The 25,741-nt window shown below is 45.3% G+C and overlaps 3 protein-coding genes across 10 annotated transcripts in view; 2 read left to right on the top strand and 1 right to left on the bottom strand.

Annotated features, from left to right (window-relative positions):
• Window positions 1–20,731, top strand: part of LOC125767524 (zinc finger protein jing homolog) — a 154,024-nt gene extending 133,293 nt beyond the window's left edge. For all 8 annotated transcript variants that reach the window (XM_049434170.1, XM_049434169.1, XM_049434171.1 and 5 more), the window contains 4 exons: window positions 2,819–8,377; window positions 8,472–8,613; window positions 10,629–10,809; window positions 10,883–20,731. In XM_049434170.1, the coding sequence (XP_049290127.1) occupies window positions 3,287–8,377; window positions 8,472–8,613; window positions 10,629–10,809; window positions 10,883–11,531 (6,063 nt within the window). In that variant the 5' untranslated portion in view covers window positions 2,819–3,286 and the 3' untranslated portion in view covers window positions 11,532–20,731. The remainder of the gene's footprint in view (window positions 1–2,818; window positions 8,378–8,471; window positions 8,614–10,628; window positions 10,810–10,882) is intronic.
• On the bottom strand, window positions 20,682–22,115 carry LOC125767545 (NF-kappa-B-repressing factor-like). Its single transcript, XM_049434226.1, has 3 exons — window positions 21,472–22,115; window positions 21,024–21,406; window positions 20,682–20,961 (listed from the first exon to the last, which is right to left on the bottom strand). Exons 1-3 carry the CDS (start codon window positions 22,030–22,032, stop codon window positions 20,775–20,777), a joined length of 1,131 nt encoding a protein of 376 aa, XP_049290183.1. The 5' UTR covers window positions 22,033–22,115; the 3' UTR covers window positions 20,682–20,774.
• A 231-nt stretch (window positions 22,116–22,346) lies between these two features.
• LOC125767533 (heat shock protein 75 kDa, mitochondrial) lies at window positions 22,347–24,848 on the top strand. Its single transcript, XM_049434205.1, has 3 exons — window positions 22,347–22,580; window positions 22,669–24,508; window positions 24,582–24,848. The coding sequence occupies exons 1-3, from the start codon at window positions 22,466–22,468 to the stop codon at window positions 24,754–24,756; spliced, it is 2,130 nt and encodes a 709-aa protein (XP_049290162.1). The 5' UTR covers window positions 22,347–22,465; the 3' UTR covers window positions 24,757–24,848.
• The last annotated feature ends 893 nt before the right edge of the window (window positions 24,849–25,741 follow it).

Raw genomic sequence — 25,741 nt, 5'->3', positions numbered from 1 at the left:
ATGCTGTTCGGTCGCACATAAGACAAGAAGACACCTTACCTTACCAACAGTGAAGGTAATCGTTTTTCCCTTGTACTGGTTCGTTGTCTGCGGTTACGGATACGGTCTTAAACACTTCGTTTAGAAACATTGTGGTCCAACGTGGAACGGGACTGGTAAGGTATGCCCTATATCTTCCCCTCCCCCTGCTTCGCTACAAATGGTGGGAACACGTTTCATTTCATACACAAAGCGCACCCTTTTGGAAGAGGGAGTTGGAAAACGTTGGAAGATTGAAGGTTGATGTACTCGCCTACCCGGGATCTAACAAGATCTTGTCCAGTTCCGTCGTTACGTAGGCGAAAGGGAATGGGAAAAGAATGTGGGAAAGTATTTCATATCATACGAATTGGTTTTTTTTTCGGGGGAAGATAGAGGATTGGTTGGACCGACTACGTACAAGCAACGAAACCACCGAAATGGAATGTTGCATTTCTTCCGGTGTTGGAAGGAAATGTGAAGCGGATGCAGGCGGATTGTAAACGAAACGAATGAGAGTGAAATTCATTCTATGCTTACCATCATCTGCAGGAATTGGAGTCTGAAGGAATTGCTACCTCACCTGATCGATGTGTCGAGGTGTTTGGTACAGAGTTTCCTTTAGGTCAACGTTCGGCGTAGGAATGTGTAATGGTAGATTGTTGGGGAATGTAGACAATAAGCAAAAGGTTTCGATGTAAGTCGTCCAGTTTGGTAGGTTAAAATATTCGTAAATTCTTCGGTAAACTACTTTTATTAGAGTAGATAAAGCTATACAAATCTTTTAAGTTAAGTTTAGTTAGTGTTGATGATCTGCATACGGTAAGACTATCAAAACTTCGTCCTGACCGTTCTCCAATACTCAGGGCTGATCATCCACCAACAGGTAATCAAGAAGTAAAAATCAGAGATAATATAAATCCCAAAAGGTTTCCCAAAAAAAAGGACGTGATGTCTTATTCAGGACACTCACATTTAAACTGAGATCTTGCTCAGTATTGTCGGCACCGTGTTTTATTGAACGATGGTACAGAGATTTGCAAAATTAACTTTACAGCACCTGATCTCTTTTGCAGATGTACCGTAAGGGAGAAGGCTTTATTACTCCAAAGGGTAATCTTAACTGTCGACGGCTTTCGGGGCTCTTATATGATGGGAGCAATTCACCATCCCTGGATGTATGCCAGGCTGGAATGCAGGTGAACTGCTGGCTTGGACGAGTGAAAGAGCAAGATATTTATTTCTTCAAAACCTCACAAAGCACGATTTCAGCTGGCTAATGAAACTACCCGTAAAAGGGTATAAGGAAGGACCCGTCATCAGCATGCATGCACAATGTCTGGTGGAAGTTTGAGTAGGATTGGAGAAAGACCGAACTTGATCTTGCTGCTGGCCCAAGTATAATTTACCCGAGACCGCAACCAAACGCACACGAGCGAACAACATCTCGGTTCCCCACATTCGCTTTGGGTGGTGGTACACGTTGGACTTTGTGTTGGGCTTTCCTGGGTCAGTTCCCGTACGTCGGTGAAGTTCCAGTGTAGCATAGTATCTTGAAGTTATGCTGTGTTACTGTTGTTGCTTACTGTGTGTATCCATCTATCGAAGTCATGCGCATAAACATTGGCTACTTTCGCGCTTCGTTTCTCTGTCCAGTTGTCGAATGGCCACAGGAGAGAGAAAGCAAGAAAGAGAATATGGTATGCTTTCATGAATAAAACATTGGAATTCTACCATATTTACGCCTTTTCAAACCTTCGACCTCTCTGCCTACTCGCTTCTCGCGGTCGTGTTCACGTAGCTATCCCACACATTTCCGGCCGGACAAGGGTTTCACGCCAAACGTCTAACAACAGTTCTTCCAGGGAAGCGACCAAATATTTCCGTACCGATCATCCATCATTCTGATGATTCTGACTTTCATCACACTGAGCTTTAAGAAGCCGGAAGACGTGAGATGCTAAATTGCCTCTTCTTTGAACAACCACAAGATTCTTCTCACAAGTTTTGAACAAAAAAAAAGGATAAACCGGAGATCGAACACAGTAACACCCATTACAAGCCGTTGGAGCCTGTAGGCTGGAAGGAATAAAAGCGAAATTGATTTCCTCTGGGTTGGTAGTATTGTGGCCGCGAACTTGGTCCATTAAAAGTGTGAGCAAGAAACCAGTTTCTTCATTCCCTTGACAGTCTCCTTCGATATTCCGGTTGGGATCAACGAGATAGTTGCTGCAAGAGCACGGCACTCTCGTTGTTTTGCTGTGTGGCAGAGCCATTGGGGTCGGTTTGTCGGTCAGTTGGATCGATCAGTCTCACCAACGTAAAGCGTTGCACATGCATATGCCACATTACAGTATGTGAAAGAAACTTGGTGGGTGACCCCGGAGACGAAGGACGAAATCGCATTCGTTACAAATCAGGAATAGCAGAGAAGCAGCAATAATAACAACAACAGCAACAAAAACTGTATCACCAAAAAGGTCATTGAACGACCAAAAATGAATCCTCTCCTGCCCCGTCGTTCCTGATATGTGGAAGGGAGTTCCGAACAGGGGGTGTGTATAGCATAGCATAAGAAACTGGAAATGAATGGACGAGGGATTCGTTTGAAGATGAATCTCTGCAAACCGGATTTTTTTTTTTGCGCACGCCACCCTACCGGTTCATGTTTTTGTGCGCGTCGATCTTGCTCTCTTTCCGCAGGGGTTGAAAACTATTTCAATAACTAATTAAATGTATTTAAAGTTATAACTCAATAAACAACTAGCTAACATTACGTTCATTTTTGGATTCGTTTTAGTTGGTGGCAACGAAACGTCTAGAGAATTTGGAAAAGAACAACGATGGTGTCGACGTCTGGTGGTCAGTAGCGAAAACGAAACATGCATCAGCAGAAACGATCGGTACGGCAGCATCAGCAGCAGCAGCAGCAACAACAACAACAACAACAACAAACTCAACGTCGACGTGGCGATCGTGGAAGAGGTGGGAGAGTGCAGGAAGAAAGAAACGTGAACAGCGTAGTAGAGGGATGGATGTCGCCTGCACCGTGCTGCTAGCTCGATCACTGCACCGATAGCCGTTTCAGCGACCGATATTTGCTCGAACCCAATGCAGCAGCCAGCAGACGGAAGCCATAGATCGCAGGAGAATCGACGCAGACGAAGAAGACGAGGACGCAAAAAGGAACACAGGCACTCGCACGGTTCGGCGCTACACGTTCTCGTCGGCACGAGACGGACCGAGTACAAGGTCTATTTGACCGAGCATGGCACCCCACACGCAAACTGCCGGTGGTGTAGGGGGCATTACGATTAAGCAACCGTTTCAGCGGCGCCAGTGGCCATACAACACTGTCAACACGGGCGGTACCGGTGGAACAGCGACGAACGCTGTGACCACCAGTACGACTAATCCCGCTACCATTGCAGGCACTACGACAGCCGGCAATAGTATTAGTATAAGTAGTAATAGTAACCCTAGTAACGCTGGCAGTAACGGTAACGGTAATGCTGCCGGTAGTGCTACCGCTCAGCCGATGGTTGGTGTGTCGGTATCAGCGTCAGATCCGCAAACTAACACCACTAACATCACTGCCTTTGGATCGACCGCGACGTCGCAGACTGGCAGCAATTTCACCGCCACTACCACTACCAACAACAACACTGCCGCAGCCGCCGTCGCACTGCTACGAGTAGCTTCGGGTGCTGGCACTTCGGCCAGTCTGGCCGTGAGTCCTTCGAACAAGCTGAAGCGCCTGCAGCCAACGTCGGCATCAGCGACCGCATCGACAGCGGCCACCGCACCCCCACAGCCACAACCACCTACCACCACCAACGGTGTTCAAACGGACGGAACTGGAAAAAGCAATAGCAACAGCAATAGTACAGGCGGCAATCACATTGCCGCCTCTGCCAAACGTGCCCGCCCGAATCAGGATGGTGCCAAGATCGTATGCAAGTCGGTCGGAACGAACACAAACGGGCCGCCGGCATTGGTCGCCGTAAACAGTACTACCCAGAAAAAGTTGACCCAAATGGCGATCGTGGCGGCTAGCAGCAGCAGCAGCAGTAGTAGTACGGTAAGCGTGGCCAGCGCCAACAACCAACCGTCGATAGTACTGAAGTCCGGTGGTAGCGTACCATTGCCAACGACGACACCCAGCACTACCGCCACCATACTGACCGCCGCCGCGGTCGCCTCCGCCATTCCAACGGAACTGGCTAAGGCGAACAAAATTACCGGGTACTTTAAATCGCAGCTGAAACCCCCGAACACGTTTCACAATTTAAAGAAAACCATCAAAACCGTAGCAGGACGTGCGTCTGCGCTGCACCAGCAAAAGCGGAAGCTGCTTGTCGATGGTTCAACAGAAGGCAGCTATCCGGAACTGACAACCTCCACGAAAGCGACTGCTGGGGGTGTATTCACCGGGGTTAGTACTACATCGAATCCGGCCCCATTCTCGGAAGCCGATGTGGAGAAATATTTGAAACTGTTCAACCAGCAAACGCTCGGTGGAACAACGCTGACGACGACGGCTTTGGAAGCGGTTGCTGTAGCTACGCTCGCTGCATCCGAGGCAGCCGTTACAGCGGCCACCAATACTGCCGTCCCCGGTACATCTGCGGCATCCTCCAGTACAACCACCAGCAATGGAATCATCTCGAAAAAGGTAGAACGTAAAACGGCTCGCATCGCTCCGACCGTGTCTGCTACGCGCAAGATCAGCCATACCGTGCAGGGAGGTCTAGGCGTTGGCGGTAGTACTGGCGTTGCTGGGCAGACGAAGAAACCGATCAATATTGCACCGCGTACGACCACCGTCAGCAGTACGACTGCGGTGTATCAGCATACGATCGTTGCGGCTCCAGCAAGCGGAGCGATCAGCAGCAGCAACAACAACAACAACACCACCACTGCCAGCGTGCACCATCATCATCATCAGGCGACAACAACGACAACTACCACGCAGAAGACTGAGCAGCATCCGATGTTGATGGGCAAAGGGCAACCGTCACCGCCGGTGCTTCTCACTACGATACGGCTACCGGGTCCGGTGGCTCAGCAACATGCACAATCGTTGCCACTTCCTAATGTTACCGTTTCACAACCACAACAGCCGACCGCTGTAACGCAGACAGGTGCGGCGGCTGTAGTACCACAGTATAAATCGATTATTCCCCAGCCACAACCCACGCCCACTAGCGCCACAACGACAAAATCAATGTCCGGCTCTAAGCTTGGGACGGCGGTCAGTACAGCTGCCACCACGACGATCGCACCGACGGCGGCCGTTTTCCAGTTCCACCATCATCACCATCAGCTGTCGGGTGGAGGCGCCGCACCCGGACAGATACCGAATCTGGTGCAGATCTCGAACCTGCTTCCACTCGCGGCTGCCCAACAGCAAGCCAAACTAACTGGTGGTGCATCGTTGACGCTTGCAACGGCTGCTAGTGCAGCGGCCATGCAGCAGCAGCAGCATCAGCAACAGCAGCAAACCGCTTCAGCGGCCGTTTCTGCAGCCGCTGCAGCAGCATTCGCGCTTGGTGCCGGTACACCGACGGCAACAGCCGCCAACCTGCTAGTCAATGCGAACGGCATCAACAACGGTGCAGCGGCTGGGTTGATTCGCAGCGGTGCACCTAATGGCGCTGGTCCGGCCGGTGGTCCCACTCCGCAGCTCGTCATGAATGCCACCTTCATTAAAATCCATCAAATACAGCAACAGCAGCAACAGCAAGCGGCAGCAGCCGCCGCTCATCAAGCCGCCCAACAGCAGCAACAACAGTTGATGGCCGCGGCCGCTTGTTCGGTAGCAAATGCTACGCAACAGCAGCAAAGCTTCACAATGGAAGCGTCGGCAATGAACATGAACTTTAGCGGTATGTTCGCTTCCAAACCGACGACCACCGTTGTGCCGTACTCTTGTCAACCAGCGGCCGGTCGACCGTCGGCTTACCAGCCCCAGAACGGTGCACCCACACTGTACCCAGCGGCACTCAATCCTTTCGCTGCGCAACAGCAACAGCAGCAGCACCCGCAGCAACAGCAACAACAGCTGATCATGACCCCAAGTGGAGGGATTTTTGTGAATGCAGCCGCCATCCCGGCGATGATCAATTCGCAGCTGAGTGCAGCATTCACACCGGCGTCAGCCAACATTCCCGCCCTGCATCCACTGCAGCCACCGCCCATGCCACCTTCATCACAGGGCGCGGGTAATGGTGGCAACAGTGGCACCACCACCGGACAGTTACCAAATATCACAGCTATCATCCAACAGAGCAATGGTGGACCGGCTGCCTTGACCGGTAGCGCTACTGGTACCGCACAGCAACAGCAACCTCAGCACCATCACCATCACCATCATCATTCACTGCTGGCAAACATTTCGCCTGCGATCCTTTCGAACCTGCAGGTAGCGGCAGCTGCATTCGCCTCGTCCGCCAACAACGGCACTGGTGTGAGTGCGAACAAGCTTACACTCGGACAGGCAGCAACATCCGCAGCAGCGACTCAGTTTGTGCCGATCTCCGCTGCAGCACACTACGGCACTGGAACAACGCTTTACGCAGCGACAACCGCGGGCATGAACGCATCGGCCCTCGGTATCGCCACGTCCATGCAACAACATCTCGCCCAACAACAGCAAGCGATTGTATCGTCGGCCGTCCAATCGCTCTCTCCACCACCGCTCGTGGCCACCGTGCCCACCTTTACTACCACCGGCAAACCGATCATGAATGCGATGCTGAACGGTGTCTCATCGACCGTTTCCACGTCATCGGTCGCACCCTCGACGGCACTGTTGACGGTTGCCGCTCCCGCCGGTACACAAAAACCACCCGTTGGTGGTGAACCTCCCGGATTGGTTCCGGTGCAGCTTCCGAAGCAACCACCGACGGCGGTGGCATCGTCTCTAGCGTCGACCGCTCCACTTCCGAAGCTGGTACGCTCGTCAACGCTTACGTCACGTAGTATCGGTTCCACGCAGACGCCGTCAGTGGTTATACCTGCCGTTGCACCCAGTTCACCGCCTGCCCTCAACCCGCTCACGCTGGATTGTGGCAGCAGTAACGACAGTGGCATCGTTGCCAACTCCAGTGACAGTGAGGACAAGTCGCTTACAATCGATCTCTGCTCACCCGGATCACCTTCCGATACGTCCTCGGCCAAGAAGGGCGAGGAAGGGGACGAAGAGGAGGAAGAGGATCAGGTTCATCATCATATACACGAGCATCATCACAATCACCTTCACCAGCATCAGCAAAGGCGTCATCTGCATCATCGTCGTCATGTGGCAGGCAGTGTTGGTAGCAACAAGGATGACACACGGACAACGACGTCTTCGCGATCGTCACCGCTCTCTACCTCATCTTCGGAAGAATTCGAGGATCAGTTGATCGTCGATCATGCGGTACCGGCAACGAGTACACCTGCAACGGTTGCTTCCGTTGCGGTGTCCCCGTTCCCACCACCGCTTCGCCTACTGTCCGATGTGGCAGTAGCGGCTGCCGAGGCTGAGGCTGCACTCCAAAGCAAGCATCAACAACCCCACAACCACGCCACCAACTCCACCGTTCTGGAGATTATTCGGCAAAAGCGTGAACAGCAACAGCAGCCGGACCAGCCACCAATAAAGCAGGAGGACGACGAGGACACATGCACGTCCACGGTGAAACCGTTGGCAGAGGAACAGCAACAATCGCCGCAAGAGGCCATGTCTTCATCCTCATCTGCAGCGGATCTGCAGGAAGATTATAGTGCCGCTTCAACGCCTCAAAGCACTAGCTCTTCCGACGGCATAGTACCACCAGGAACGCACCAGGAACCGGGACAGGAGTTGGAAAAGAAGCGACAGGTCCAATCGTCGCTCGATTCTCGCACAACGAACTCTTCACCCTCGTCCGATCAGTCCCATCTGTCGCCCCCGAGTATCGATACGGAGATGGTCCTGATGAGCCCATTCGCACCGGATGCAACCTGCGCGAAGAGTCCCATCCTTTCGCAACCGAAAACGATCCGCTTTCCGGCACCGTCCGGTACGGCACCGCATCACAATTTCGGTCGCAAAGGGTTCCGCCGGTCGGGCGATGGACGGCTGTACGGTGTATGCTATTGGCGGGACTGCGAGAGCAAGTTTGATAGTAGCTCGCAGCTGCTCGAACATCTGCAACTAGCGCACATTAACACGCAGAAGGATCCACCGTATGCGTGCCTGTGGGATGGTTGCAAGGTACACAACAAGGAGTGTACCAAGTTTAACTGGCTTGAAAAGCACGTCCTGTCGCATGCCTGCAGCAAACTGCACAAGTGTATCGTGGAAGGGTGCGGAATGCGTTTCGCCTCGCAGGTAAATATTATACGTCGACGGATTTACTATGATGGCTTCTGTTAAACCGGAATTTCCCTTTTATTGCACTCATTCCACCCCTTTCTTCACACAGCCTATGCTGCTAAAACACGTCAACAGTCACTTCGCGAACGTGGACAGCAACAGTTCTGGCAAGCGATCGTCCGATCCGCCCGTTCCAAAGGTGCTCAGGAAGACGGGCAAAAAGCTGCGCTACCGCCGGCAACCATGGTCAGGTAGGTGTTTCCAACGATCGAACAACGATCGTGTGTAACATACGCGTTGTCATTTACGTCCCGAGGAAGATCGGTGTGTAGTGCGTACACGGCATCGGAGATGACATTGTAATAGAAGGGTAGTGACATCTTTGCTAGCCTAAACGAAAAGAGAAACTAATTAACCGTGACAGTTACCGGAGCGATCATGTTCATGAGGATAATAATTTGCGTTCGGTGTAGGTAGTGTTTTTTTTTTGTTTTTTGTAAAGGCATGTGCTATTTCGTTCACATACTTGGCACTCGGTGTAAATGTTATAAATACTGCATCTTTGCTTTAAGGTTATGCATGATAACCGAATGTACAGTAACGAAAATGTCCAATTGGACAACGCATATAATTGGACTCGGTTTTGTCTACTCGATCGATAGGAACGTTTCGAAGGTAATCGAACTTCAAATAGATATATTTTGTAAACAGAACTCAATATTACAAAGAAGGATAAATGGAAGAGAAAGTCGAGAATTTGTGATACAACAAGCCTTTTGTCTTGTGTTGAGCTATTGAAGCATTTGACCCGAAGCTTCTTTTGTTCCCATCAGCTGGATTTCGTATGAAATTTTTGGCTTATCTTTCCCATAATGTCTGCACTGTACAGCTACTGAGCCGAAACGTGCTCTTCTTATCATACGCTGCTTAGTCTTGTGCAAGTGTCAGCGCTGATCGGTATCGGTTGTACGACCCGGGGTTTTGTGTGCTATTGGATCAATATCGTGTTTGAAGCAGAAAATGGCAACCAAACGTTCACGTCGCACCCGTAGACGAATTAAAACTATCCGTTGTCTATCCTGGCTTCCTATTGGTATGGGATATTAATTGGTGATTTATAGTTTTTTTTTCTACCCGATCGTGTTCAATTGGGCGTTTGGATTACTGTACATATTGTGCTGGGTATGCAAAATCGGACACCTTGAATTTGATCACTCTAACAAATTTTGCATTCAGATATTACCTTTAAAAAACTTTTCATTGGACTTCTTTCATGTTTTCGCTATAGAAATATTCAAAAATGTGGAATAAAAAAATTGTTTGTGTTCGATTTTGAATAACTAGCAATGTGCGGCGTATTTGTTTTAACTCGAAGTTTCCCGTGTGTGAAAGCTTTTCAATTGATTTGCTAACATTTAAACCATTAACTGGAATAGTTTTCCACAATATTAATTATTCTCTTTATAACTGTTGTGGTTATATTTAAATTCTCTTGCACTTCAATATGTGGTGCAGGATGTATTGTTAATACCTTTTCGATTTGTTAGTTCAATTCTATGCTTTCTTGCACATAGCTGTTTTGTCGAAGAATGCTACATTCTTTTACTGCATTTGTTCTTGTGCCACTTTTCTTAATAGCATATAGTTCTTAGAAAATACCCAACTATGCCGGTTTCTCTGTCAGTTGCTTGTAATAATAGCTGACTTAAAAACAACCGATTGTTCGAATTTAAACATGATCGTTCGTCTGACTTGTTCACATTAGACAGTAAAAAGGTGTTAGGCGAAATATTCGAGTTCCACTTGGAGGCTCCCTTTGGAAGGAGGTTTGCTTATGTTTCACAGATTTTCCTGTAACCCGCATCACAAGATGTCCTCATGGCATCACAAGATGTCCTCATGGCAGTAGCTCAAAGCCCGCAGAAACACACTGAGCGATGGAAGCAACAGCACCAGTGCCAATAACTGCGTGCAATTCCAGAGTTTCATGTGATCAAAGGTTTTTGATGCTGACCGCCAAAAAGGACTTTCGATAGGAAACGAGAGCCAACCAGTGCATCTTACACACGCAAAAACGCAAGCAAAGTGCAATTATAAAAAAAAACAAAAATGACATTTAACACATTTTTGCGTTGAACATTCTTTACGATATATAAGTTAATATTTATATGTGTAATTTAGTATAGTTTTAGCTTGTAAATGTGACCGTACAATAGCACCTAATCGTAACATGTTTTTATTTTCCGCTTTCGTAAATACCGTGCAGCACGTCGCTTTGATTTCTTCGACTCTGGCGTGATGGAAGGTTTGCAGCACCGTTTGATACGGCTTGGTGCGATCGCGAGCGGACAGGGCGGCGCAATAACGTTCCGTGGGATACAGCTTGGTCGTCGGCACATACCAAAAGCAGGAACGGAAGTACTCGTCCGATGGTATCCTGCAGAAATGTAAGTCAAGAAACAAGCGTCGCAAACTCCACTCCGAACAATCGTTCACATGTTACTTTATTCTACTTTCCAGCCTGCCGGACGAATGGTTACCGGAGCTTACGGTGGGTGGGAAGTTTGTGAAGCAGGTAAGCATTCACAGTCTCACGATCGAGCAGCGAAACGATCTGTCCGACTATTTGAAGCAAGATCGGCTCAATCCAACGGCAACTGCCATTGTGAATCCATTTGCCGCACTGCACGAGCATGAGTTTGAGCAGCGAATTGCCGCGAGCGGTAGTGGCAGCAGCTCCAATCTTAGCAGCATCAGCAGCAACAGCAACAGCTGCAGCTGGAGCAACAACAGCAACAGCTTCTCCAATCAGACCGCTCGGTTCAACTGTCGCAGCGCGCCAAAGCAGCAGCGCAAGCGGGCTAAACCCTCCGCGACTGATTCGAACGGTTGCTGTTCGTCACAGTCGATTACGTCCAGCGGGTTTTCGTCGATCTTTTCAACCTCTCTAACGTCACTATCCGGCGGGACGAGTAGCGTTGCTAGCAACAACAACACTGTCGCGTCATCCTGTGGTAGCAGCAGCCGCGAGGGAAGCTGCGGTGCAATGCAACTGTCCTCCTCAAGTTCTTCTTCGACGATATCTTTCACATCCTCGTCGGTATCCTCCTCCGCAACGTCATCATCATCATCATCATCCGGGGTCACGAAGTCGTCCAAATCATCCTGACCGTCAACGTCAGCACAGGGTGTGAATACGAGGACGCACAATCAGAAGCGCAAGACTCGAGTGATCACTACAATAACCGACCGTGATAAAGCGATACCAGCACCACCACTACAATCAGTCAGAGAAGGACGCATCCGGATGTTGGCCTCGAAGAAGCAGGCTGTTGGAATGGAACAAGAAACATCTCATAGGGTAACAGGAGAACGAAATCAACGTCGTACCATAGTTAAGCGCTAAGGTAGGACGCTTTATCGTTTGAGAAAGCTGTTTGAATCGTGCATTCTTTGTCCTTCCACTGAAGGTAGGGCTGCGCACGTAAAGGAGAAAAAGAAAATTGAAACTTCGCACACCCGCCACACCTAACGATACAATCCATAACAAGAGCAATTGCAAATAAGTATAACCAGAATTATAAGTACGTCTTAAAGTGAATTAAAAGCGCCAAAACGCCTAGCATATAAAACGCAACTGTCTCTCCCACGTGCGGATTATGTGCGCCTATTTGTGTGACTGATCACCGAGAAGAGAAAGGATTAATAAATTCCCCACCAAACACCACCTATTCACACACTAATCACACACTGGAGAAAAAACAAACAAACACGTACATAGGACGTGCACGTAGCATAAAAGGTCCATCAATATTCGCCATGGAATGATTTCTGGACGACGGTGTGTGTTGTGAAAGGATAAATGTATGTAGTTATAATTTTAACTCAATTTTCTCACCGCTCCGTTTAGGTATTTTTAGCATTGTGAATATAGATTTTAGTTTAAGAACAGCTAGATAATTGTCAGCGTTTTGTACATGTGTTTTCTCCCCCCCTAAGTTTCCTCGATCGATGGTTTACTCTTGGCGCGCGCTATCTATTAGATTTGGCTACGTTTAGTGTAAGAATGAGGAAAGTAATGTGGTAAAAGAAGTGAAGCGGGCATACGATGCAGGACGTGAATGTGAGTAAGCAAAAACAGTCAAACAATTTTCGTATTGAATATATTTCGGTTTGGAATAACTAGCAATACACAGCCAGCATACAAGCACAAGCAGCAAAAGGTGTACAAAAAGGTTAGGAAGTGCTTTTTTTCCTTTTGCATATATTTGTTTTGACGATAAGGAAATTTAAAAATAACGAAAGTGAAGAAAAGCACAGAAAAACAAAACTATTTCGTGCGCTTAAGGTGGGATGTTAGGATGAGTCGTTTTACAAAATTATTTCACAAATCCGTTGATCTCAAAAAGTAGTACTGCGTAGTATATAGAGAAAAAAGGGAATCGATTACACGATGGAGCAAAACGTTTTGGGTCACGGTGGCCTTGCAGGGGTGCTGCATACACATATATACCCTTTCTTCCCCGAGTGGAATGCAGAGATAGTGAAGAAGCGTAACATAATGTGCTAGTGATGTAATGCTAGGATTAGAAACACGCTGTGACCATAACAACCAAGCGTCCTGTACGGTGAGGATGGCGTTACTAAAAATCATTCTCTCCTTTCAGCACTCTTCATTACACACAACACAACCATACCAACGTACCGTGCGTACATTAAATGGTACGACGCAGGACAGGGTGCAAACATAGAGTAATCTAGCAATACTTAAAAAAAATTACATTGCGATGGTTAAAGACTGAAAACGTATTTTTACTAGATTGTACAGTGGAAGAAGGACGAATACGAATGGGAGGATGCCAGGGTTAGTACGAACAAAGATAGAAACAAAGCGAACGCACCACTAGTAAGCGATGTAATGATGGCGAAGAAGGATTGCAACACTTGTTGCATGATCAAAATTAATGTCACTTTTAACACAGTGTGATAACAATGATCACTACTGCTCCCCCCCAGGGGAGACTGTAACACAACAGCAAAACGGTCATGAGGCGATCATTTCTTTGCAATTACACGATCACCATGATAATTGGGACTGGAATGAATCTACAGCTAAGTGATCAGATGGCATTTATTTTCGTGAAAGATCGCATGTTTTGCAGCGAAGTTTTATTACTTAATGATTGCTGTTAATCATGTTTGTTTTTCACGTATTTTGAGAGACTTTGACTTGCAGAGGATTTAAAAAAACCCGTTTTCTTCCTGTGGCTTTGGTCTTTGGTAAAATATCCATATTTTTGTGAAATATCGAGACAAACCGTCTCTTGTCTTCTTTGTCCACACACTTGCATCGCGGGCGTTCGTTTTCTGTGCTCTAGTTTTGTTGCTTTCCTTTGTCAGAATCTTTCGTTTTCTCCTACACCGCACTGGGATATCCATAATTGGCTAGAGGAACAAAACAATCTTTAAAAACGATATACGCGTGAAAATTCGAAAGTAAAAACAAATACCAACCCAGTACGGTGGTTTAAACGCTTAATTAATCGTCTCGGTATGATGAACAAGAGAAGCAAAATGCGCAAAGATATATGATCACTGCCAAAATTAAAACTGCAATTGAGTGTGCGTGTGTGTATGTGTGTGTGGGCGGCGAAAAACACTTGACTGAATAATAAGAAAAAATTAATTATTATAATGAAGAAGACAAAACAAACAGGCGGAAATGAGCAAATGAAGCGTGTATAGTGCATATGAATGATGAAATCGCAACACTGTCGAACGCATGAAGTGCAAAAAGCATTTATAATAGTAAAAAGGATAAATGGCAAAATTGGACAGCAGCCGCCCCACGGCCGTCGGTGTGTTGTAGACAATAGCCTTTTTTTAGGACACAAATCAAAACGAAAGCTCCAAATCTTTGGATAGCAATCAAAACCACAACATTCCGCCAAACGTTAGGGAGTTCCTTAAGCGATGTAAACATCTCAATCTCTCTCTCTCTCTCTTATAAATAACAGCAGCAACAACAAAAAAACTGCCAGCTTGAGGAAAAAGATTCAAATGCGTGCACAAACGACATCGTCACCACCATCTCGGGTAACGCAATAACAACACTGCCATTGTCGTACTGCCCTTCTGCCCTTATTTTATTGTTGCGTTAATTTGCATTTGTTTGTATTTGTTCAAACGATCCTCTTTTCCGCTAACTAAAGATCATCGCGCAGGAACTACTGAGGATAGATAAATTTACCCAAGAACCAAGTACGTATGTTTAGGATGCAGTTCGGTGTTTAGGTGTATGAAATTTAGCGAGACAATTCTAAAATACGGATGAGCGAAACTGGACCATAAAGAAGCCATCCAGTCAAGTCGATGCATGGGGCTTTCCCCTAGGTTTAGTTGGTGGTTTTTGCTTCCCATGGAACACCCATTATCATCCTGCCTATCGTGATCCGTTGCTATCGGGGCTGAGAGAATAATATTTCTTTAGAAATTTACGTTTGGACTGATTTTTATAAAATAGTTTGTGTTTAGAGCTATTCATACTAGCGTAGGAATTACGTGTATCGTTTCGAAGTGCCCGCCGGAATGCATCGCACAACCTCTCTAAAACTAAGCGCCATACCTTGGGAAAGAGCCGGAAAGAGGAAACAAAATAGACAAGTAAAAGACGTGTAGAAAACAATGTTGGACGCATTTTTTTTTTGTTCGTGAATAGTACAATTCAAAATCGCTCTCTGTTTTAGAGGATGAGGATTTGGCACCCAACCGCGACAGTACATACCCCGTGCGTATGTTGTAAGCAGCAGCATACTTTTAGGTACTAATTTTTGTTTAGAGCTTTTATTTTTGAAAAGCAGTAAAAATGCGTGTGTATTTTTCTTTAACGGTACACGATCTCCACACACGCCATACACGCGTTAAGTCTCTTTATAAGAAAATGCGCATGAAGCAAACGTTAGCGTCCAGCACATTAGCATTTATGTTTTTGTTTTCCGTAACTTTATCACTCGCCGGAGTAAAACAGTGTCACAAGTGTATTCCAACGCTCAGATAAGGATTACATCTACAAAGCAACAACTTACCATACTGATGCGGATCTGATGCAGTCCTTTTAGTCGCTTTTAATCCGGTTTGGGAAATGTAGCTCTGCCAAACAATTAGCACACAAATAATGTTTCAACCACTGCCCCATAGATACTGCTGTGTGATGAGTTTGTAGGCCACCGGTCGGTGTAAAGTTCTTCGTTTTTCCTTCCGACTGATTCGTGCCCGTTTGACGACGTGATCGGTTCCGTAGTGAGATTTCTTTTAGTCGATAATGTTTTAGTAAATTGATCCACTAGTGCTGCTGTGTTTCTTCCCTGATTGCTGGTATGGCATTTTACGCATTCAAACAGCAAAATGATCGGTTGTAAGACACCTTGCACACCGACGTTTTTGGATCATCATTATTTGTACGTGTATGTCGTGGCAAAGGATGTTACAGCTGTCTCTGTGTACTACAGGCTCTAACACTGCCTTTATCACTTTCTTCCTTTTACCTTTTAAGGAGTAAGTGTAACTTAGTGTAAAATATTTGACCACAGTGTCGCCACCGCGCCATGTGGCGACCGTGTGTACCGTGTTTTAGTTTAATTTTTATCTTACCGCAATGTGTTTTTTTTGTGTGTCTTGAGAGGCGTACGTACATCGTTTATTTTAATTTCTTTATAGAAAGAGTTTACTTTAACTGCTCGATAGCGTTAACTAACAATCGGCAAATATGCTGCACATTATTCAATGACTATTTTGCTATAGGACACTTCGATGTTTGTGCTAAGTTCGTTTAGCTTAGGTTTATACGAGTAAGAAAATTTCCCTCCTCCGGGATGTGTATCCCGTTCCCGACAGCGCGTAATTACCTATTAAAAGGTATACCAACCCTTATTACTACTATTACTACTACTACAACTACTACTTCTATTACCCCGAATGTTCCTACCGATCGCGCGTATCGTTTGTAACGATCCTTGGACCACGTGACGGGGGTTTCAATGTGACAGATGTTTGGAAAAGAAATGCAAAAGCATCTTTAATGAACCTTTAGTTTGTTTGTGTTTTCATTTCTCTTGTTCTCTCGTTCACTTCTTCTGTTTCTAACTCTTCTTCTCTACACACTTGATGACGGTTTTTTGTTTTCATTTCAGGTTGTGTTTTATGTGTTTTTCGTTTGTATTTAAACATATCACCTACCTTTTTATTTGATTTGCGCTTGTAATTGTTTTTGTTCTTATGTTTCGTTTTAGATACTTTATCCTTTCTTTAGTGAAATTTTCATCAAAAGGCAGTTTGGAACTCGCACACGTGTTGCACACAAAATGGATCATCAAGCTGGCACATTTGTACACACACACACGCACACACTACCCAGGTGCGCAAAATGTAAGGTAACGATGTAGGAAAGGAAGGATTTCATACATAACTGTATCATAACGTGTTGTACAGCGCCAGTGAGGAAACTGTCGAATTGAGAAGTAGTGTACGTATCAAACCGTAGGTGATACTATCTGTAAGTAAGTAGCAGGAAGCTGGCTAGCCGTTAGAGACATGTCTTCATTATGCGTACGTATAATTAAAGCGGCAACTGCATGATGCGGTAAGCAGGAAAACATCAAAGTGGATGATGTGATACACAAATTGCGGTTCTAAAGAATATACACAAGGCGATAAAGGTGTGTTGCAAACAGTGGCCCAGTATAGGAATGGGATGTGGAAGCAAAAACCTCAGGGGTTGGTTTAATGTTTTTCCAACAAAATACAGACAGACAAACATTGCATGTGCCGCTTTACAGGCATGACAAGGCATCGATTATGTGGCGGAAGGGAGGTTTTAAAACATTTAGCTGAGTGAAAAGAGTTTTACATGTGTTCTTTAGAGATGTTTGTACGTTATCTTATCTTCAGTCGCAACAGAGGGATAAAAAAAAAACTCCATTTTGCTTTTATTGTCACAAGTGAATGGTGAAAATGCAGTGTGGAAAACGGGGAAACGGACGGTTTCGGAAGATCGGCTGAGTTTTGTCAGAGAGAAACAGCAACGAGTTAGAGTGTCGCAGTAGGGAAGGTGGTAAATGAAGAATGATAGTTTTTGATAGCTGATTGAAGAGAGAGAGCCATAGGAACAAAAATTGACGACGAAAACACTAGACAAGAGGGGGGTGAAGAAGCGGAAAAGATTAGATAAATGAAACCAAGGATTACAGTGGTAAATGGAAAGCGAAATGGCTACGATAGTACGATCGAGTTCCGATTGCAAACGTGCCTAGTGGCTATGCAGGTGATGAAAGTCATGTCCACAAGGGACACAAAGAAACACTAAAACACACATGTCTGGCAGGGTAATGCTAGCTGGTGATGATGAAAATGAAATAGTATGTGAATGGGAAGCGGAGACAAGAAGCCGGAGAGAGAGCCATTTAAAGAAGGATAAAAGATGGATCAAATGTATGACGCATGCAGGGAGGATTGCAAAGTGTGCCACGGATTAGGAACAAATGGGAAAAAGGTAGATAGAAGCGGGAAAATGATGAGAAAAATTTGAGGAGCAGATAAGGGGAGGGAGGAAATGGCAAGCATGGCCTTTACCTCAAGAGTCAAGAGAAGCTAGTGTGTAGCATAAATGTAATGCATAACGGGAGCGAACGGATTGAGATGATTGAGCAGCAGAAGTAAGTGTTTTGGGAACGGTTTAGATGAAATTGTACATAGGATAAGCGTGTCATATCCCAGCTAAGGGAAAGTAGAGTCAGAACACACACACACACACATACACCCCTGACATTCGTTAAGCGTTAGTTTTCGATGCGAAGATGTGTTCTACGTACGTTATTCCCTGTTCTAAGATGCGTAATACATCATAGTACATTAGGAGGGAAAATCGAAGATAAAAAGCGAAACACTTGCGATGTCGGCATGTGTGTGTGTGTGTGCGTGTGTTAATAGATGTTGTTGCTAGAAATATGGAAAGGAAAGATAAAGAAAAAACCAAGCAAGGTATCACACAAAGTGGAACGTAAATGGAAAGAATATGGTAATCCTACAGAAACTAGTGGAATTTAGTGCAGTGCGAAGAAAACAAAACAAAACGAAAAAAAAGCAACACAAAAAAAGGCAACAACTCGTAACTCGTAATCGGAATGTGTATCATGTGTAGTTGGAAACAGTAATGGGCAACAACGTATTAGCAACGTATTATTATGCGAGAAAAGGTAACAGAATAGGTAACACAGTATCTCAGTGCAGGCGGTGGTTTAGTCTTTACGTAGTCAAGTGTGTTTTATGATGGTAACAATTGGTAATTATCGCTCGACCGGATACAGTACAGTGAGATGTCGTTCCACTAAGTATTTTTTTACCGCCCCATCACCAATTCCTTTTGCTTTAATGTCTTTCTTTTACTTTTCATTGGTGTGTAACACACAGTTTGGCACAGAAAACTAATGAAACAGAATATACAAACAAAAAGGACACAGGATGCAAAACAAAACAAACAAAAAAGAGGGAAATCCGAACGATGATTCGATAATGGACCAGAAACGTAAATTAAGGACATATAGTGAAAACAAGCGTGATACGCAAATGAAAAAATGAACAAGGAAACAAATAAACCAATAGAAGGAGGTGATGAAAAGGATATTAAAGAAGAGGCACACACACACACACAGAAACTAAACACTTACACACACACGTAATAAAAGGGAAAACAGTACTTCAACAAAATGGAAAGCAGACAGGGAGAACGAATGGAAATGGAAAGAAAGTGCAGCAAAATTGACAACCCGAACATGATTGATATATTCAGATTATCACCCATACATCAGAGAAAGTACCACTGAAATACGCGCCAATTGTGAATTGTAGAAAGGGAAATAATATTTTTTTTACAAAACAATGCAAAGGAACAAAACAAACAAACAAAACATGGTAACAAAATCAGTAAAGTGTGTATCAGGGGACGTAACAAAAACAAAACAAAACAGAAAGATGGCAAAATTTTTGAGGCAGCAACACAAACAGAACGGCGCGTGGTGGTTACAGTGGAAAACCGGAAATAGTTTGCAAAGAGACAGGCAAGAACAAAATGGAACTACCTCATTAATGTTTAGAGCACATACAGAAGCACAAAATCAGAAAGTCAAAACAAAACAAGAAAAAGAAACAAACGGGGTATAAAACATAATAGAAATTCCACTCGATACATACAATAGTGAAACAAAAGAGAGAGAGAGAAAGAAAAAGCCGTGAGATTAAGTAAAACAGGGCTTTTCCGTTGAGTTTGAGTGTCAAAAAAGAGGCTACAAAACAATTCTCTTTGCACACATGAAAAGTGTTTTTGTTTTACGTTTTAAACTAATTTAGCTCATCGTTATGTTGATTTGCACAATTGGTTGTAACGTTTTGTAAAAAAAAAAAAAGAAAACAAAAAGATTTGGCTTAAATGTAATTATCAAATTTGGCCGTAGTTAAAAGCGCATCTGGAGTCTGGACGTATTTGCTAAAATGTCTGTTTCTCTCTCGGTTCCTTCTATCAAAGTGCCCTCTTCCTCCCGAAAATTCCATGTCCTTCAAAGACACTTTTTCTCAATTTTCCACACGAAAGGAAATGTTTTCTTTTCTTCCCCTTTCACCATGTCCAATCACCATTCCCTAAACGATTAAAAAAAATCGTATTTCGAATCGAAACGAACTGCTTATATCACAATACGAGCTCTATGTATTGTAATGGAGAAGGAAACTCTTTAAGAAATAAGTCACAGCGCAGCTTGTATGAATCTGTAACGGCTATTAGATCGATTATTGGCATGAATGTAATATCAAAGCATAAAGAAAAAAAACATACAACACCCACAAATGGAAACAAAAACACAAAACTTAATCCAGCAGTATCTTAAGAAGGTATACATATTTTGGTAGGAAACCCAGTTATCGTTCCGCGATAGAAACAAGGGAAAGAAGAAAACAAAAACCCGGACGGAAAATGGGTACAGTTTGTAGAATGTCCGACGTAAAATAGTAAACGCAAAACTTCATTAAAAAAAATCTTCCCAAAAACGGGGAAATGTCGGTTTTCTCGCCGGTGTAGAAGAGAAGAAACGCGAGTACGCGGAACACACAACCAAATATTAATTACCAGCCCAGAAAAGTAAAAACCACAGAAGTAACAAGATGCTTATTAGAGTGTAACAGAACAGCGGACACAAACCACAACACACAGTGTACGAAGCGCCTAATGCGGCGAACAGACGCGGAAAAAAGGAAGAACAAAGCATTGTATCAGTATGTTTAAACAATATGAAACTATTGAAAATATATTACCGATATGAGAAAGTGTCGTCATAATTTTGTGTAATGGCCAAAAAGGATTTTGATCTTAACACGTACTATCTTTCTGTGGGATACCGGCCGCCGGTGGTATCACGACATATTTGGCGCACAGATCCGAGTGTCCCTTCATGACGCCTTCCTTGATCTCTTTGATCGTTAGTGGCTTGCTCACGACCAGCTTCTTCTTGTTCTGGCCAATCATCAGGGGCATCAATTTCAATGATTTAGCATAGCTGGAAAGGCAATAAATACGTACAAAGACCAGTACAAGGGCGAATTTTCTCGATCGACTTACTTTTTCAGCTTTGCCCTTTGGTTCTTGGAAAACTGCGAGCTAAACACTATATCGTACAGTGCATTAACGCCGGCATACTGCTGCAATATCAGGTAGAACGCTTCCACCGGAATCTTCACCTTTCCGCCAGACATTCCATCCGGGGCGACCGCGTCTTCCACGCCGAGACCTCGTTTGCCTTTACGCCTCTGGACAGCAATCGGCTCAATGATACCCTCAGTCGACACACCGAGAGCGGACCCCGGGTTCCAGCCTTGCTTCTGCAGCATCTGAAACCCGACGTTCTCTTCCTGGATTTTCTTCTGATCTTTCTGTGCCTGAATAGCCGCTTTCGGTGGTCGGGTGTAGAAAATTTTCCTACGCGTGTGATACTCTTTTACACGCTGAAAAGTAGCAAGATGAATGGTTTAGTTAATGAAGCGAAAGAATCATACTGTAGTGGCCTTACCTTCACCGTGTAACAGTAGTACCGGACGATCTGTACCAGCTTCTCCCTCGCTATCGAGTGTGCTTCGTTCTTTTCGCCAACCGCTCGGCACATTTCCTTTGTGTCAACCAGGAAGCGAAATACTCGTGTCTTTTCGTCGTAGTCCGGTGTTAGTAATAGCCCGGCCTGTTGGAAGCTTTGCTTCAGTGATAGTTGATCACCGTTGTATATGTACCCGATCAGCGGTTGCAATTTCTTTATTTTGCGCGGATCCAGCTGCGGATCGGGTATATCGGTCGGAACCGGTTGCAGGACTGGTAGTTTCTTTGGAACGGTTTCCTGCTCCTGCTCCGAGTCAATTGACTCATTCCCATCCTCGGATGAAACGCCCGCGTTAGGAGACACGAATACGATCGGCTTGTTGGCGGCTTTTTTGTCCTGCTTTGTTTCGTCCGATTTAGCTCGGTTTGGTTTCTTCACACCATTGTTGGTGTTTTTTTCTTGGCTCCATTTGTTGAGGGCTTTCTTCTGTTTATTTTTCGGTGCAGCTAATTTCACTTTAGTCTTTCTTATTCCAGCCATCGTGAAGCAACGTTGTTCTGCAAAATACGGCACAACAATTGCACGTGCAAGGTGTTTATGTGTTTACGTTTGAAAATGTGACGAGCTAAATGTCAGTGACACGGACGACAGTATGATTTGGGCAAATACACGAACAGCCGCGTGGATGACATGCAAATTTTGATCCTTTTGTAGAATGATCTTTTCGTAGAATGTGTAGATTGTTGTAAAATAGTTCACAAAATCTTCAACGATGCTTTATAAAACACACGTTTGCAGTTAAGTGCCAATAACGGCAATAATGCAATTTGCGCGTGAAATAAAAAGTAAACATAATCCATCTCTTTTTCTCGCTGTCAGTGGAGAACGTTTGTAAAATTGTGTCAAAAATCGCGTGCTCCGAATCGCCAGTACGGTTTCTGTGTGAATTGTTTATTTCGCCGGTTTGTTAACAATGAGTGTTGTTAACGGATTGCTCCGTGTGGGAAGATTGGCTAGGCCATCTGCTTCATTCGCACGATGTCTGCTACCGACTGCTGGTTTCCCGTCATCGTCCAGTCTCATCCACGGTAAGACAAAACAAGCAGCAATGCTCCAGCAGCACCAACATTGTTACGCAATTGTGCGAATAATTAAACAATCATTTAACCTTTTTAGCACCTCGCACACTCCCCACATGGATTCCCGCTTACAGGACACTAAGCACTAAAGTTGCCGAAGAAGGATATCATTCGATAATACGCGACCAGGAGAAAGCGGTCGGAACGAGTGATAAGCATGAGTTTCAGGCTGAAACGCGCATGCTGCTCGATATTGTAGCGAGGTCACTCTACTCCGACAAGGAAGTTTTTGTACGGGAGCTTGTGTCCAATGCAAGTGATGCGTTGGAAAAGTTCCGCTTTCTAACTCAAACCTCCACGGATGCTGCTAGTGGCGAATCCGGCGAATTTGCTGAAGCGGACCGGGCGCTCGAGATACACATTGGCACAAATAAGCAGGACCGTCAGCTGACGATACAGGATACTGGTATCGGTATGACACGTGAAGAGCTTGTGGCCAATCTCGGTACAATTGCTCGATCCGGGTCGAAGCACTTTATCGAGCAGCTAAAGGAGAGCGGTCGGGGCACGCAGGAAAACGTGCAGAATATTATCGGCCAGTTCGGTGTTGGGTTCTACTCGGCGTTCATGGTAGCGGACCGGGTGGACGTGTACACCCGTTCGTCTCGTGCTGGTGCCCCCGGCTTAAAGTGGTCCTCGGATGGATCGGGCACGTTCGAAATTCAGGAAGCGGAAAATGTAGCAATTGGCACAAAGATTGTGATCCATCTGAAAGCGGACTGTCGCGAATTTTCCGATGAGGACCGTATCCGGGAGGTGATTCGGCGGTACAGTAACTTTGTCGGTAGTCCCATTTTTCTGAACGGCAAACAGGCAAATCAAATCCAACCGATTTGGTTAATGGAACCGAAACAGGTGACCGGTGAGCAGCATAATGAGTTCTATCGATTCGTGGGCAACACGTTCGACACGCCACGCTTCACGTTGCACTATAAAACAGACGTCCCGTTGAGTATTCGAGCGCTGCTGTACTTCCCCGAAGGAAAGCCGGGCCTGTTCGAAATGTCACGCGATGCTGACAGTGGGGTGGCACTGTACACGCGCAAGGTACTCATTCAATCGAAGACGGAAAATTTGCTCCCGAAGTGGTTACGCTTTCTGAAGGGAGTCGTCGATTCGGAAGACATTCCACTCAATCTGAGCCGCGAACTGTTGCAGAACAGTGCGCTGATCCGAAAGTTACGAACGGCATTAACCAATCGCACGCTACGCTTCCTGCACGATCGTTCGCAAAAGGAACCGGAAAGCTACGATAAGTTCTACAAAGACTATGGCCTTTTCCTGAAGGAGGGCATCGTGACTAGCCAGGAGCAGCAGGAGAAGGAGGAGATTGCTAAATTGTTACGTTTCGAAACGAGCAAGGAACCCGACCGGACGGTATCATTACCTGAGTACTGTCAGCGACAGGCTGAAGGTCAGAAGGATATCTACTATCTGGCCGCACCAAACCGTACCCTGGCCGAAGCCTCTCCCTACTACGAGTCGCTGAAAAAGCGCGGCATTGAGGTGTTGTTCTGCTACGAAGCTTACGACGAGTTGGTACTGATGCAGCTCGGTATGTACCTCGGCAAGAATCTTGTCTCGGTCGAGAAGGAAATGCGCCGTTCGGATCCAGCAGCCGATGGCGTCGACCAGGACGGTTTGATCGAGGGTTCATTGCTGAAAACGCAAATTGATGAACTGTTACCTTGGCTGAAACAGCGACTAGTCGGCAAGGTGTCGAACGTGAAGACGACCGGCAAACTCGATACACATCCGTGCGTCGTGACTGTGGAGGAAATGGCTGCCGCACGCCACTTTATCAAAACCCAAAGCCATAACATTAGCGAGGAGAACCGTTACGCACTATTGCAACCGCAGTTTGAAATTAATCCAAAGTAAGTTCGTTAACCGTTCTGTTTTTTTTTACCAAATGGAACTATATTAAACATGTGCATCTTTTTTTTACAGACATCCCATCATCAAGAAACTGCACAAACTCACGTCCAGTGATCCTGAGCTGGCGGAATTGCTGGCAAAACAGCTCTTCTCTAATGCCATGGTAGGTGCTGGTTTGGTAGACGATCCACGGATGCTGCTGACAAGCATGAACGATCTACTGCAGAAGGTACTTGATAAGCATTAGATGCACTTTCGCTTCCAATTTTAAGGTAGGTAATACGATGTTTGTTAAAATAAAATGTCTAATATAAGGATGTTAAGCAACGGTGAAAACAACTAACTTGTTCGGCTGAGGATAGTGATTGAGAAAAAAGACTTTGAGAATCTCCGAACCGAATCTCGTGTCTAAGATCGCTGTGTGTGCAAGGGCAGCCAAGGATCCAGTACAATAATTAGTCCTGTGAGTCGCACGCTGACTTCATTATGGTAAACCGAACTAGACTAACCTTGGTCTACGATAGGTTTCATTTCTACTATGGGTTCCCTTCTTAGGCTAGGCTCAGATACTACAATCACTGGAGATGCATCTTTGAGATGTTGTGGATGAGTTAAAGAAAGGAAAAACAAATTCTTTGCAAGTTTTCTGGTACACAATACACTTTGTAGGCATTTTGTAAAATTTACATAGATGACGGATAGAATCAGCTGACTTAAGGATGTTTAAAGCATAAACCCATTTTGCTTATTTGTAGAATGTAAGAGAAAATAGGGTAACAATCGATAGAATATGACCACGCTGTTCAAGCACATATCATGAACTAAAACGAGATGCCAAAGGGAGTACTGTATTACAACAGTGCTAAACACGCTAATGAAGCGCATTGTACTTTTGCCAGCACGTGGTTCGTGGGTTGATAAAGATAATTCCATGGGAAGGAGACGCACTGATAAGACCTCCTCTCCTCTCTTGTATGTGCAATGAGAACCCAGTTTTTGAAATTGTGATTAAGTTGATACAACAAAAGAATTTACGTTGTAGAGGAATGATTTACAATTTTGAACATGTTTTGATGGTGATCTTTATTGATTGGAGATACTAAGGAAAAAATGTTCCAACGTTATTACCAGAACTGTAGCTTTTCTTTGGTACATTTGGTAAACACTCCCTAAGCTACCCGTTAACGTAACACTGGATCCACTATCTGATTGCTATCTTTAGTTCTACATAA

The sequence above is a fragment of the Anopheles funestus genome, chromosome 3RL (genome assembly GCF_943734845.2).
Source record: "Anopheles funestus chromosome 3RL, idAnoFuneDA-416_04, whole genome shotgun sequence".
Lineage (NCBI taxonomy): Eukaryota > Metazoa > Arthropoda > Insecta > Diptera > Culicidae > Anopheles > Anopheles funestus.
The sequence above is the reverse complement of the archived record's forward strand: the minus strand, read 5'-3'. Positions and strand labels throughout refer to the sequence as shown.

Bases quoted from the DNA above. Each gene is read 5' to 3' on its own strand.
- LOC125767545 (XM_049434226.1), bottom strand. From the start codon at position 22,032: ATGGCTGGAATAAGAAAGACTAAAGTGAAATTAGCTGCACCGAAAAAT. The intron at 21,407-21,471 runs GTAAGGCCACTA...GCTACTTTTCAG, and splicing joins ACTACTGTTACACGGTGAAG to CGTGTAAAAGAGTATCACAC. The intron at 20,962-21,023 runs GTAAGTCGATCG...TTGCCTTTCCAG, and splicing joins CAAAGGGCAAAGCTGAAAAA to CTATGCTAAATCATTGAAAT.
- LOC125767533 (XM_049434205.1), top strand. From the start codon at position 22,466: ATGAGTGTTGTTAACGGATTGCTCCGTGTGGGAAGATTGGCTAGGCCA. The intron at 22,581-22,668 runs GTAAGACAAAAC...TAACCTTTTTAG, and splicing joins ATCGTCCAGTCTCATCCACG to CACCTCGCACACTCCCCACA. The intron at 24,509-24,581 runs GTAAGTTCGTTA...TTTTTTTTACAG, and splicing joins CAGTTTGAAATTAATCCAAA to ACATCCCATCATCAAGAAAC.